The sequence below is a fragment of the Elephas maximus genome, chromosome 3 (assembly GCF_024166365.1).
Source record: "Elephas maximus indicus isolate mEleMax1 chromosome 3, mEleMax1 primary haplotype, whole genome shotgun sequence".
In the NCBI taxonomy this organism is placed as follows: domain Eukaryota; kingdom Metazoa; phylum Chordata; class Mammalia; order Proboscidea; family Elephantidae; genus Elephas; species Elephas maximus.
Window position 1 is genome coordinate 45,026,645 of NC_064821.1, and position 15,395 is coordinate 45,042,039.

Consider the following 15,395-nt stretch of genomic DNA (forward strand, 5'->3'; position numbering starts at 1 on the left):
CAGTGCAGCCGTGACCCCTATTCAATGGAAAACAGCAAAGGACTGGGAAACCAGCCCACCCCGCTCCAGCTACCCCTGCACAGATCTCCAAGTCCTCAGCCCTCGCCCAGCCAGGGCTGCACAGACTCACCAGCCTTAGGGACCAGCACGGGCCACCTGAGTGTCTCCTAGACTGTCCCCCAGGCACATTTCCCTCAAGGAGAACCAGGCTTACGATGGAGACAGAAAATACTCAAGAAAACTGTCAAAAAGGAAAACGTGTAAAAGTTTAGTGTTTTGTACAATAATTTTAAAAAGATATGAAATAACACCAGTATAAACACTGCATATCAAATAATATATCTGTATAAAATGCCGTAAGAAAAACATAAATTTATCACTTAAGATGATTCATAAAATGCATTTTGTTAAAATCAATAAATCATTTTGTTGAAAGCAAATCAAGTGACTTTGTCAAAGGGACAACTCCTGTCTGCAGCACAGTTAAGGGACCTCGTGTGCAGCCATGTGAGGGCAGCATGCCGCTGGTGCCACCGTACACGCTCAGGTCCAGGTCTTGCTCTGTACGTCTGGTGTTGGCAGCAGCCTGACTGGACATGAGCGTCACAAACAGCCAGGGCATGGTAGTCTCTCCACCCCTTGGCCAAGTTCACAGGTCGGTCATCAGGCAGGCCACCTTGAGGTTCAATGCTGCAGAGAAGCCAGGGGGAAAAGGGCCTGCAGCGCAAGGACATCTGCAGCTGCCACAATTGGAAAGTATTAAGGAGAGGATGAGGCGTTCCCCAAGGAGCACAGAGGCCAAGGCGGCACAGAGGCTACATGTCCCTGCAAGGTGGCCCTTCACTGGTAGATGACCTTCACACAAAACGTCTCTTCATTTTTGTCTTCATGGTCGTTGATGTAGATCAGAACCTCCTCCTCCCCAGGACTCTGACTTGGGCCAAATCGAAGGCCAATTGTGTAGGTCTCGCCTCCTCCAACCTGGGAAAAAAACAAACCAAACCACTTGCCATCAAGTCAACTCCAACTCCTGGCAACCCTGCATGTGTCACAGTAGGACCGTGCCCCATAGGATTTTCAATGGCTGCTTTTTAAAATTTTTTTGTTTTTTAACCTTTTACTCTGTCACTGCCATGTTTCCAATGGAAGCCATTCAACAATTCTCTCTCCCCACGCTGAACACTTTTGCTCTTTTGCTTGGAGTATAGTCCTTACCAAGACGAATGGATAAAATTGATACATATTTGAAAGAATTGAACTGAATGCATAAAACTTGCAATCTAGTTGAGAAACTGAGTCGAGGGAGGCAATTCTGCCAGAAGTCAACAATGAAGTCATCAAGTCTCAAAAGGCACAGGGTATTTTTACTGGAAGTGACTGGTGACCCATGGAGGAAGTATGCTAGGGGCTAGTAGGAAGTACAGTTGTATAGATTGAGCGAGCAATGGCTGCTTTTTCAGAAGTAATCTCTAGGCCTGTCTTCTGAGGTGTCTCTGGGTGGGTTCAAACCACCAACCATGTGGTTAGCAGTCAACTGCTAGATAATTTGCGCTACCCAGGGACTCCTCCAAATTGGAAAGAAGTGTCAGAATCACAGCGGCCAACATTGAGTCTGCCCTGCTTTCTTTCCTAGCGTTCTTCATGCACACTGACATCTATTTCAACCGGACACCAAATCACATGGGCCAATGAAGGATTTTAAGCCCCTGTGGGTGTATCCAATGCCTAGGCTAAGACACTGTTGCTCCCGTACAAGGGGAGGATCGGAACCAGGAGGCCAACCCAAAACCCTCAGGGACATAGCCCAGTGACATACTGAAAAAAGAAAAAAAACTCATTGCCTTTGAGTCAATTCCAACTCAAATCGACCCTACAGGATAGAGTAGAACTGCCTCATAGGGTTGCCAAGGAGCAGCTGGTGGATTCAAACTGCTGATTTTTTGGTTAGTAATCAAGCTGTTAACCATTGCACCACCAGGGCTCCAGGGACATGCTAGTCAGATCCTAATGCCAGCTTGTTTTCTTAAACAAATTTTCCAATATTACCAGGAAAACCCTGGACACAACTGCTCTTGCCCACACTAGCAGGAGAAGCTGCAATCAATGCTCTCCACTAAAAGATAGAGTGTGCTCTGCTGCACTTCTGTACAACACTTACAGTAGATAGAGTTTGCTTGTAAGAGAAGTGGTCGTTGGGACAGTTCTGGATAAACTGACCAGAAATCACAGGGAAGGAGGTGCTGGGCCTCCCTCTGCGATGTGGCCAGGAAGGTGGGTCTCGGAAGAGCTTACACTTCAGGAGCCCACCATTTTAAGGATTTAACCCAAAGTAGACAGTGCTGTTTTCCACATCTCAAGGACTTTTTGAAGCCTGTCCCTCATTAACTGAATTGCTTCTCACTGCTGTGTCACTGTTGTTTTTGGAAGTGCCTGGGCTCCAGGAGAAGCAGGGCCCCCCAAGTCTCCCACCTCCGTGTGTCACCCCCACCAGTACTCGCCCCCCGCACCTCAAAGGAGTCCTCCTTGAACTGCAGCAGGTCGGGGCGGTTGCTGTGCAGGTGGTACTGCCTCCGGGATGGGTAGGGGTTGGTATAGGTGATCCGCTTGTTGGCTCCCTTCCCTTCACCCACAGCCAACGTGATCTCAAAAGCCTGAGCAGGGAGAGAGGGCAGGAGACGTTGTCGCCAGTCCTGGGGCAACAGCCATCCATGCCTCCTCAAGGTGCTTCCTGAGCCTACTCTGCACCTGCGCGGCCCTCAAGCTGGGACACAGCACTGACAGACACAGACACGCTCTGGAGCTTCCAGCCGAGAGGGACACGACAAGAAAGAAGCAAACACTCTGCCCCTGCCCAGACTTACACAGTCCTCCCTGGGACCAGAGGTGACAGCCAAATGAGACCTAATCACCCAAATCATGCGGCCACAGCCCTGGCCAGGGCCTGCAGTGCTACGTAGTGAGCCACCTATCCAGGCAGCCTCCACGTGTCAGCACTGACCTTGGAAATGAGAGGCTGGCGGCACGAGAGGCAGATGAGCCAGGAAGCCACCAGCTGGTGGAAGTCCACGTCGACAAGGTTGAGGTGGATGAACCTGCTGCCAGCCCTGTGGGGCCGCACACCCACGTGCAGGTCCAGCACACCATGAGGCGGCAGCATAAAGATACCCTTGGGGTCCATCTCAAGAAACGAGAGAAGTGAGGTGGGGGGGGCGCTCTCCCACATTTGCAAACAAGGAGTAACCCACAGGCCACAAAGGGAGGAGAGATGAGAAAGGAGCTTCCAGCCTCTGAGCAGAGGACCTAGGGGCCTGCCCAAGGGGTCTGGCTCAGGACAGCACAGCCAGGTCCCGCATGATGTCGGAAGCAGCCACTGGGGAAATCTGAACTCCCAAGTCAATACTACTGCACGTCATGGTTCATGAAGGGCTGGCCCTTCCTCCCACGGGTGGCTCCTCCCCAGAGAGGAGCCTCAACAGAGATAGAGCTCAGATAATCTCTCACTTAAACACTGCCCCAGCAGGAGAGCGCTCACATCTCCCTCGCCATCCAGGTGCATAATTAAACAAACCAACTAGCTGCTGTTGAGCGGACTGTGACTCATGGTGACCCCAGATGTGTCAGAGTAGAACTGTGTTCCACTGGGTTCTCAATGGCCGATTTTTCAGAAGTAGATCACCAAGGCTTTCTTCTGAGGTGCCTACGGGTGGACTCAAACTTCCAACCTTTCCATTAGCAGCCGATTGCATTAACTGTTAGTACCACCCAAGGGGCTTCAGATGCATAATTATGGCTACATTCACTCCACAGCAACTATTAACACTTAATTATCAATAGCCGTAAAGGTTTGCCTTTGCGGTTTACATCAATCATCCTATGAATGACACAGTAGAAGGTGATTTTGGTGAAGATTCATAAAAAAACATTGTTTAGTTATGAAAGGTCTTCTAAGAGTCCATCGCCAGGACCAACCCCTGAGCTATGTCGAAGCCCCGACTGAGATCACATCTGGGGCCAGGCCACGGGTAGGGGAGGGAAAGGCAGAGGTCAGCCCAGTGGCCCCCAGCCAGGCTGTACCTTCAGCTCCTGGGGGTGTGAGGTGAAGGCTCTCACTTTCCTAACTGTCTGCGTCCCCCGAAGGACCAGGGACAGGCGGGTCAGCTGGCCTGTGATGCAGGAGACATCCACGCGCTGCAGGGAGTGAAGGTAGACCTGCCAGATCTGGATGGGTGCCACCAGCCAGCGATCCCTATGGCAAGACAGGAGGGGTCTGTGCCGGCCCAAAGGGGGGTTGTCCTGGGGAATGGACCCCTGGGGGCCAGGAGCCCTGGGGAGGGGGTGGGAGAGCCCTGGGCTGGGACGGGGAGCTCTGGGAAGGGGAGCCCTGAGAAGGGGAGCCCTGGGGGACAGCAGGACAGAGGGGTCTGTGCTCACCCGAGTACAGTGGCCCTGGGGGCAAGAGACCTGGGGGATGACAGCTCTCAGGGAAGGGAGTCCTAGGGGACAGGAGCCCGTCATGAAAGACAAGCCTGGCAGCAAGCACTGAGCCAACCCCTGAGAGCCAAACAGGGACAGAGGTGGGAAGTGTTGCCTGTCCATGGAGGCAGGACCAGGGACAGCAGGAGAGGCTCCAAGAAGGACATGGGGTGAGCCCAGCTGCCCTCCCGTCTGGCAGCCCCACCCACCTCCCACCCAAACTGGAAGGTCCTAGGGTGGCCGTGGCCTATTCGCTCTACTCTGCTCGGCACCAGGGCTCTGCCTGGCCACAGTGGGCGTCCAAGGACCGTGTGAATGACTAAACGACAACGGGAGCTTTTGCCAAACACGCAGCTGGGGAAGTTCAAATCCCAATGTCCTGAGCAAAGTCCAGAGGCCACACAACGTGGAGGGACAGATGCGGCCTGGAAGGGACTGGGCCTGGGCTCAGTGGGCTCCTCAAGTGCTGTGGGAGACCCTGCGTCCACTTCTCAAGTGCCGCCAGGCCCTGCCAAGACCCTGCTCTCCATGGCCATCAAGCTTGTACTCGGAATGACTCTTCAGTGTCCACGCAGCACACAAGGGGCCTGGCGCAGCCCTGTCCCTGGGTGCGGTTCCTGTCCTGCTCTTGGATATGCAACAGAAATCTTCCAGCTTAAACCAGTTTTAAAGGGAACTCAAAAGGGTGGGAACTCGGACTTATGAGGAAAAAGTAGAGGAACTGAGCTATTTCACCTGGGAGAGGAAAGGAAGGGGGATTCGATTCCAGTCTGCAGGCATGAAAAGGACAGTAATCAGCCAGTATGCATCTCCCTGGGGGTGGACATGGCTTAGGTACCCCCAGAAGAATTTCTGCATCGGACACTTGACACTCCGCAGGAGAGTAACTAGGCTGCTGGGCGTCACGAGGTGCAGAAGGGCCGGAGCTGTCACGTCTCTTTCCTCGGGGTCTGGCCCATGAGGCGTGAGCCTCTGAAGTACCAGTGTGTTCCTGGAGAGCGGCGCCCATGCCCCCACAGCCAGGCAGGCCGTCTGTGCTGCCCAGAGCAGAGAGGACATCTCCCAGGGCTCCTCCCAGCCCCAGAACCTTGGCTCCCATCCCAAATGATGCCACCCACAGCTCCCAATCTGTGGCCTTACCACTTCTCCCACCGTCCACAGATGGGAGTTTGTTACTCACGCATAGATGGTGACAAAGAAGTTCTTTATCTCTGGGCTTGGGCCACTGGCCACCTTCAGGAACACGTCTCGGGGCTCCCCGGGGCCCTGCCAGCAGACAACGCAGCCACTGGTATGCTCTACCCTCCCTCCCCCAGCAGCCAGATCTGTGCAGAGGAAAAGCAGGTGGAAGCCAGGCCCCCTGCTCCCAACAAACTCATTCATTTTCTGTAATAGTCAGAATCCCCTATTTTTTTTTCGCTGCAAAAAAAGAAAATCATTAACCTCTTGATTTTACATTGATTTTGATAATTGTATTTTGCAGGAGATTTTACCCAGTTTCCTAATCAGCCCTAACACAATTATTGCCTTTCTCCTTTACACAACGGCAATTAATAAAGGCCTTAATTACCATCCACTCTATTCCCTTTGCTTCATGCCTTTTTTTAATTTAAATTCAGATGATTAAGGAACTGATCTGCTAGCAGAGAAAAAAAATGAAAACTCATTCACAAAACTCTCACAAGGATGTCAGCACAGCCCTCAGCACCTTGGGAAGAAACACATAGCCCAGAACCTCAGATAAAGAGAGCATCAGGAGACAGGGGTGACAATGGGGGCATGGTGCTATGAGGGAGCCCCAGCTGAGAGGTACACCCCCCAAACAGGCGCCAAAACAGACATACCACACTCTGGGTCTCACAGATGACATTGGGGTCGCTACATCGAACATGGATCGGGGGGTCCTCACCGGGTGTTCCCACAGGGGCACCTGGAGGAGGAAAAACATCAGAACAGACACGTCTTTCTCAACAGCCCGGCCTGTGTGGCAAACAGCCCTGTGCCATGTCATGCCTCAGTCACTGTCCAGGGTGGGACTGGCCTGACACAGGGGCTCAATACAGGCCTGCAATTAAATGGACAGATGCACACCACCGTCTGCCACAGGCACCACAGAGAAAAGGGAGCTGTACCCGAGGGTCAGTGTGTGCCTCAGTTTATACCTGCAGCGATACCGTGGCCACTTCCACTCCAGCCTGGCCCACTTTTAGCCAACTCCTCAGAGGCTCCTCAGAGGGAGTTGAAAAGTGACCCAAAAGTAAGAGGTAACTCCATCTAGCAGGGGACCTGGTTCTGAAGGTGCCTGCTGGGAAGTAAGTGAACCCCCGGGCTAAGGACTTAAGCAGGCCTCCTGACCCACACTTATGAATGACGTCGCAGACCTGAGCTGGGGTGCTGAGATTTTTAGAAAAGTGGACTCATCCTAGGGGAGGGATGCAAAGCGCCATCTCGAACAACAAGGCAGGTGTTCACAAGGAGGTCCCTGATGTGCATTGTGAGATGGCATCCTGCCACCTGCCACCCTGGGGCAGCACGAGGACTTGCCTGGAAGCGTGTGCCATGGGGGCAGGCGGATGGACTTCTTTAGGAAGGTCAGCTCCGGGTGGTAGAAGCGGAAGATCTGGTCCACCACGTGAGGCTGGGGCTCCACAGCCAAGCAGAGCACAGCCAGGGGCTTGCCGCTGCTCGCCCGGAAGGTGACCTGCCAAGAACAGATCCAGGTGGTGTCAGGACAGGTGTGGTGCCTCGGGGCAGCTTTCTAAACCGTGTCTCCTCCAACGAGCACCAAGACCATGATGTGGAGAGGACAGGGTGTTAGAAAAGCAGGGACAGAACCTGTGGGGGTCAACAGGACAGGCCCTGATGCTCCCAGGGGAAACCACACTCCTGAACTTATGTTCACTGGAACCCTGGCTTTTATTCTCACTTTTGTATCTTTAAACAATATTTTGTTTGGTTTTGCCTTTGTTGGAGCTCCTATGAAAGGTATTAAATTGTAGGTGTGCTTCCATGCCTTTTGTGGTTCACTCGACCTTATGTCTCTGGCTGGGAGCTCTCTGTACACTGTGACATGACCTCCAGGACACAAATTCATGCACACGTACACACACACACATGCACACACACACACACACACACACACGGAGGAGGGAAGCATGGGGGGAGGTCAAGGAATAGAAGCTAGAACTTTCTGAATATATTCTATCTGGTAGTTTGATTTTTGCCTCATGTAAATGTTTTCATTAATACAAAAACTAAGCCAACAGCCAACATCACCCTAAAAGGAGAGAGCCTGAAAACATTCCCATTGAGATCGGGAACCAGACAAGGATACCCTTTATCACCACTCTTATTCAACATTGCGCTGCAAGTCCTAGCCAGAGCAATTAGGCTAGATGAAGAAATAAAGGGCATCCAGATTGGCAAGGAAGAAGTCAAAGTATTTCTGTTTGCAGGTGACATGATCTTACACAGAGAAAACCCTGAGAGATCCTCCAGAAAACTACTGAAACTAATAGAAGAGTTCAGCAGAGTATCGGGATACAAGGTAAACATACAAAAATGAGTTGGCTTCCTCTACACCAACAAAAAGAACATCGAAGAGGAAATCACCAAATCAATGCCATTTACAGTAGACCCCAAGAAGATAAAATACTTAGGAATAAATCTTACCAGAGATGTAAAAGACTTATACAAAGAAACTACAGTACACTTCTGCAAGAAACCAAGAGAGACTTACATAAGTGGAAGAACATACCTTGCTCGGGGATGGGAAGACTTAACATTATAAAAATGTCTACTCTACCAAAAGCGATCTATACATTTAATGCAATTCCCATCCAAATCCCAAGGACATTCTTTAATGAGAAGGAGAAACGAATCACCAACTTCATACGGATGGGAAAGAGGCCACGGATAAATAAGGCATTACTGAAAAAGAAGAACAAAGTGGGAGGCCTTCCTTTACCTGATTTTAGAACCTACTGTACCACCACAGTATTCAAAACTGCCTGGTACTGGTACAACAACAGATACATGGACCAATGGAACAGAATTGAGAATCCAGACATAAACCCATCCACATATGAGCAGCTGATATTTGACAAAGGCCCCAAAACAGTTAAATGGGGAAAAGACAGTCTTTTTAACAAATGGTGCTGGCATAACTGGGTATCCATCTGCAAAAAAATGAAACAAGACCCATACCTCACTCCATGCACAAAAACGAACTCAAAATGGATCAAAGACCTAAATATAAAATCTAAAATGATTAAGATCATGGAAGAAAAAAAAGGACAATGCTAGGAGCCCTAATACATGGCATATACAGTGTACTAAACGTTACTAACAATGCACAAACACCAGAAGAGAAACTAGATAACTGGGAGCTCCTAAAAATCAAACACCTATGCTCATCCAAAGACTTCACCAAAAGAGTAAAAAGACTACCTACAGACTGGGAAAAAGTTTTTAGCTATGACATTTATGATTGGTGCCTGATCTCTAAAATCTACATGATACTGCAAAACTCAACTGCAGAAAGACAAATAACCCAATTAAAAAATGGGCAAAAAATATGAACACACATGTCACTAAAGAAGACATTCAGGTAGCTAACAGATATATGAGGAAATGTTCACGATCATTAGCCATTAGAGAATTGCAGATCAAAACTACAATGAGATTTCATCTCACTCCAACAAGGCTGGCATGAATCCAAAAAACACAAAATAATAAATGTTAGAGAGGCTGTAGAGAGACTGGAACACTTCTACACTGCTGATGGGAATGTCAAATGGTAGAACCACTTTGGAAATCGATTTGGCGCTTCCTTAAAAAGCTAGAAATAGAACTACCATACAATCCAGCAATCCCACTCCTTGGAATATATCCTAGAGAAATAAGAGCCTTTACACAAACAGATATATGCATACCGGTGTTTACTGCAGCACTGTTTACAATAGCAAAAAGATGGAAGCAACCAAGGTGCCCATCAACAGATGAATGGAAAAATAAATTACGGTATATTCACACAATGGAATACTACACATCCATAAAAAACAGTGAGGAATCTGTGAAACATTTCATAACATGGAGGAACCTGGAAGGCATTATGCTGAGTGAAATTAGTCAGTTGCAAAAGGACAAATATTATATAAGACCACTATTGTAAGAACTTGAGAAATAGTTTAAACTGAGAAGAAAACATTCTTCTGTGGTTACGAGAGGGGGGAGGGAGGGAGGGTGGGAGAAGGGTATTAACTAACTAGACAGTAGATAAGAACTACTTTAGGTGAACGGAAAGACAGCACACAATACAGGGGAGGTCAGCACAATTGGACTAAACCAAAAAAAGAAGTTTCCTGAATAAACTGAATGCTTCCAAGGCCAGTGTAGCAGGGGCAAGGGTCTGGGGACCATGGTTTCAGGGGACATCTAAGTCAATTGGCATAATAAAATCTATTAAGAAAACATTCTGCATCCCACTTTGAAGAATGGCGTCTGGGGTCTTCAACGCTAGCAAGCAGCCATCTAAGATGCATCAATTGGTCTCAACCCATCTGGATCAAAGGAGAATGAAGAACACCAAGGCGATTACAAGCCGAAGAGACAGATAAGGGCCACGTGAACCAGAGACTACATCATCCTGAGACCAGAAGAACTAGATGGTGCCCAGCAACAACCAATGACTGCCCTGACAGGGAACACAACAGAGAACCCCTGAGGGAGCAGGAGAGCAGTGGGATGCAGACCCCAAATTCTCATAAGACCAGACTAAATGGTCTGACTGAGGTGGGAAGGACCCCAGTGGTCATGACCCCCAGACCTTCTGTTGGCCCAGGACAGGAACCATTCCCAAAGCCAACTCTTCAGACATGGATTGGACTGGACATTGGGTTGGAGAGGGATGCTGGTGCGGAGTGAGCTTCTTGGATCAGGTGGACACTTGAGACTATGTTGGCATCTCCTGCCTGGAAGGGAGATGAGAGGGTGCAGGGGGTTAGAAGCTGACGAAATGGACACAAAAAGAGAGAATGGAGGGAGAGAGCGGGCTGTCTCATTGGGGGGAGAGTAATTGCGAGTGTGTAGCAAGGTGTATATGGGTTTTTGTGTGAGAGACTGACTTGATTTGTAAACTTTCACTTAAAACACAATAAAAATTATAAAAACTAATATCGGCTTTTTTTTTAAGGGATCCCTATATATTGAAATACATACGGTCACTATGAGTTGGAATTGACTTGACAGCAACAGGTTTAGTTTTATAGAAAGAGAGAACAAATTAAAACAAACGAACATAACCATATATCAAGTTGGTGATATAATAACCCAGAGAAGAATTCTTTTAAGTAAATTTACAACACAGTATTTTGACTACACATCCCTAATGAGATGCATTCTAAGGACAGAAAGAAGCACTCCGAATTCTTAAACTACAGTGGTCTTGCTAGTGGGCTGGTACTTTGAAAAACATACATATACATATGCCAACAAGGTCAATGACACCAGGCCCAAGGGGGTTTGCCCAGTGTGATGAACAGATTGGTCACACACAGGAACTGAGCAAATAAGTAAATACACTGGAGATGATGGGAGTCTGGTCTCTCACTAGCCGAAGTGAGAATTACAAATATGGAACAAAGGACAGCTACAGGAAACCCTGTGGTGTTGGACTGGTATTGGAGGCACTGGTATGGCTCATGGTCATTAACATATAGACAGACATAGAACTAGATGCACGTATATGCATGTCTGTGCACATGTATGTGTGTAAATGTGCCTACATACATGTACTTCTTGGCATTCTCTGCTGAGAGAGGCTTAAAATCAATGACACTTCAGTAGCAATAAGCACACCCAGTACCCAGATTTTGGTTTCTAAATACCTTCTCCACTAAGAGGAATCTTAGATAAATGGCTAATTCCAAGACTGGCACAGAGAAAGCATAAGATGAGTCTGGAACCAAACCATTGTGCCAGAAAAGTACAGAAGTGCTCAGAGAATGACAGGGACATGTGAAAAGGACACAGGTGCCAGTATGAAGGGGCCACCACCAATCTGGGACATATGACAGCAAAATATAAATAATGATAGGAACAAATTATAACCCACTGAGTAAAAGAGGAATTCATAGTTCACAGGATATGAAAAATAAACAGAGTGAAGGCAAAGCTCTACCTTACTTAGAACGTCAGCCAATGAGTGTAGATGGAATGTGAATGCTGAGATCACCACTAGGCAACCATCACGGGAGTTAACTGAGTCAGTCAAGGGTCGTCAATGGACACTAAACTAGTGGGTGAGAGTCTGATGAGGAATAGGATATGTACATGGTCTCAGAGTGTCTCTGGACAAAATCCTCTTTAATTACTTTCTAATTACTAAGTACAAAATACTTCTTAGTTAATTTTACAGTAAGAAGCTTGGCAGACACCATCTTAACCAATGAAAATGTTAACATCACCAGTACAAGGACAAATCAACATGGTGCCCCCCTTGATGAGATGTTCTGGAAAGAACACAGCAAAACGTCTGTGGGTTTCCTGCCCAAAATGCACAATCTACATCTAGTCATGAGGAAACATCAAACAAACCCAAATGGAAGGCATTCATCCTACGAAATAAGTGGCCTGTACTTGTGGTTGTATTTGTCTTGGATGAAATACAATCAGAATGCTTCTTAGAAGCAAGGATGGCGAGACTCTGTCTCACTTACTTTGGACATGTTATCTGGAGGAACCAGTCGCTGGAGAAGGACACCATGATTGGTAAAGTAGAGGGTCAGCAAAAAAGAGGAAGACCCTCAACAAGATGGATTGACACAGTGGCTACAATGGGCTTAAGCAAAAAATGATTGTGAGGATGGCACAGGACCAGGCAGTGTTTTGTTCTGTTGTGTATATGGTCACTACGAGTCAGGACCGACTCGACGGCAGCTAACAACAACTCTTTGAAAACGTCAAGGCCATGAAGGACAATAAAGATTGAGGTAGGAGCGGGGAGCCAGTATCAGATGGAAAGGGATTTTGAGATGTGATCACGTCACACAGTGTGAGCCTGGACTGAACCCCAGATCCATAATGGTATTGTGGGGTGACTGGCAGATGGTAGATGGGGCCTGGAAATGACATTATATCAGAGTTAGCTCTCATTTAAAGGTTCTGCTGTGGATGTGTGGGAGAGTGTCCTATTTTGAGGACATACAAACATTACATTTCATGAAGAATTGGAGCATTATGCCAATAACTCATCCTCAAATTGTTCAGGAAAATATATATATATAAATATATACACAGAAAGTGATAAGGCAAATGTGGTTAAAAGTTAATAATTGGGACATCTGGGTAAATGATACACTGGAGTCTTTGTTATGTTCTTGCAACTTAAAGTTTGAAATTAAAGGCTCAGGAGCTCACTGGAAAGGAATCCCACTGGCCAGAAAGAGGATGGTCCTAGCTTTGAAGAATAGCAACTGCCACGGCCTGAGAAACACATCAAGTATAAAACCCAAGTTCACGGTGAGACTCCGAACATTCAATCATTGTTGGAGGTTGCTAGGCTACAACTCACTATTGTGAAAACTGATAAATACAGGGAAAGAAACATCTATCCTCACTTTCTTGCACAAAGTCTATTTCAGGGTAACGAGTGCTGATGGGAAAAAGCTCTTGCTTACAGAAGATTCACAGCTAGGAAAGGCAAGAGGAACAACAGAACTGGACATTCCTATTCCCAACCCCTGATGGAGTAACGGTGTGGGCACTGGAGCCTCAGGTGGACTACTGGTGGAGAACATGTAACAGATGCTATCGGGTGATGGCCACTGAGCCCAACAGGATGCTGGCTCCGGAGGCCTCTGCAGCTGGCCGGTCCACATGGACTCCAGAGACAGAGTGGTGGGGACCCAAACACACCAACTGCAGAAAGGCCAGCAGGAAAGTAAGCATGGAGCAAATGAAAGCTGATACCAAGGACTGGTGGTTCACTGGGGCATACTCATGGATCAACTGGTAAGATTGCTAGGATTTGCCTTAAAATTCCGAATTCACTTAAGGAAAAAAACACTAGCTTCTTTAATTTATCATCGACTCATACCGACCCTATAGGACAGAACAGAACTGCCCCATAGAGTTTCCAAGGAACGCGTGGCGGATTCGAACTGCCGACCCTTTGGTAGCACTTAACCACCGCTGTGAGTTGGAATTGACTCAACGGCACTCCTTAGACTAAAGGCCACACCACAGCTCCACATTTAAATAAAAATGAAGCAAGTTTTCACTGGTGCTAGACTTTGTAGGCCCAGAGCTGGACAGGGCTGCCCCAAGGGCCAGGCAGGAAAGCAGAGCTACACGGGAGCAGCCACGGTCTAGGACACAGGCAGGTGCAGGCAATGTCTGTCCAACGGAGAGTTGTTAATTTTTTTTTTTAACTTTCAAACTACTACAAAAGGCTCTTTTTTTTTCCAAAATAATTAAAATTGCTTCAGAAGTTCTTAGAAAATGGCAGGGACCAAGCTCCTCCTCAGGGCATCCCAATAGCAAACACTGAGAAGTACAGCCTTATAGGCACCACCTGCCCTTTGGGAAGGTAATTCAGGACCAAGTCTTATTTCCCAGAAGTGACAAGCTCACACAGACTATACTGACTCTGTGCCACTTGGTAAGGGTATGGGCCAGGCTCAGAAGTAACTGCACCCTTTGACGCAACTGTGCCTCAAGGGCCGGGTGCCTGAAGCCTTCAGGGCCACACTGGCCTTCGTGGCAGAGCATCAAAGGGCAGCAAGGCAAGTGGCAAGACATGGTTCCATGAAAACTGACCCACTAAGGAGGCTTTAACAGCAGCTGCTTGAAGCTATCGCCACCACGACTACGATGAAAAAGAAAAACCCACTTCCGGGCGCCGTCTGCCCCCATCCTGGTCCTAGACCCTCAGCCCAGGGCCTTCTTCTAGGAGAGGCAGAGAGGGACAAGGGCCCATGGGACAGCTGAGAGGGAGTCATGGTCCACTTCTCTCAGACTCACTCACAAGTCCTCAAGACCATGAAACACCTGGATCGGCACCTGCTCCCTCCACCCACCTACCTTGGCATGTTTCGTGGGCACTGTGCTAGACTTCCAGGGAGATTCGGTGTCCACACCCTGCTTGGGCCTCGGTTCGGCAGAGGCCTGTGAGAAACCAATCAGCATGAGTGGGTCAAGGTGGGGTCGCTGGTGGTGAGCGCTTCTACTTGAAATCACAGGTGCCAGAGTGCAGGGTGTTGTGCCAGGCGGCAATGGACTCGGGGGCCAGGCACAGTATCTCATTCACTTCTCCCAGTAGCTTTTGGGCAGCTGCTCTGATTAGCTATCCGGCCTCAGGATGCCCAGCTAATGGAAGACAGGTCCAACATGCAGCCCAGGTCTGCCACTGCCCTACACAAGCAGCTTGTCCAGAAAAGGCATCCAAAAGGTCAGCACTGAGATCGGTGAGTCCCTGGGAACTCCACAAGCCCATCTGAAGTGACGATGACCATCCTACAGAAGTGGCCTCAAGAGGCCAATAAAAAAGGAGACACACATACTCTAGGTGCCCCCCCAAATCTGACCCACCCACCTCACACAGCTTTTATGCAAAACCTCGAAGTCTTCGCATTTCATGTAGAGAAGAAACACCATTAGCTGGAGAGTGAAAAAGGTTAGAAAATTCCAGTCCATTAGCCCTAGTGAGATGTAGGAAAACCTCATTTAGCAGTTTAGTGCAGCCAACTAAGAGGAGGCCAGCCGAGCTGTCCTGACATCCACCACCTGGGCTGCGGGCACAGAGCAGGCCCCTAGAAGCTCTCACTGAACAAGTGGAAGCAATGACAGCTGAGCAAACCATGCCTCCCCCAAGCACGGGAAGAAATGTACAAACAATGCAAAGGTCTTCGTGTCCCACCCTC

The 15,395-nt window shown here is 48.4% G+C and overlaps 1 protein-coding gene across 9 annotated transcripts in view; it reads right to left on the reverse strand.

Annotated features, from left to right (window-relative positions):
• Nucleotides 1-292: 292 nt before the first annotated feature.
• NPHP4 (nephrocystin 4) overlaps nt 293-15,395 on the reverse strand; it is a 139,355-nt gene continuing 124,252 nt past the window's right edge. For 4 of the 9 annotated variants that reach the window (XM_049877726.1, XM_049877727.1, XM_049877725.1 and 1 more), the window contains 8 exons: nt 14,557-14,640; nt 7,018-7,174; nt 6,318-6,403; nt 5,654-5,739; nt 4,075-4,246; nt 2,999-3,178; nt 2,508-2,651; nt 293-981 (listed from right to left, as the gene is read on the reverse strand). In XM_049877726.1, coding sequence (XP_049733683.1) covers nt 841-981; nt 2,508-2,651; nt 2,999-3,178; nt 4,075-4,246; nt 5,654-5,739; nt 6,318-6,403; nt 7,018-7,174; nt 14,557-14,640 — 1,050 coding nt within the window. In that variant the 3' untranslated portion in view covers nt 293-840. The other 5 variants (XM_049877728.1, XR_007516516.1, XM_049877731.1 and 2 more) reach the window with 5 other exon arrangements.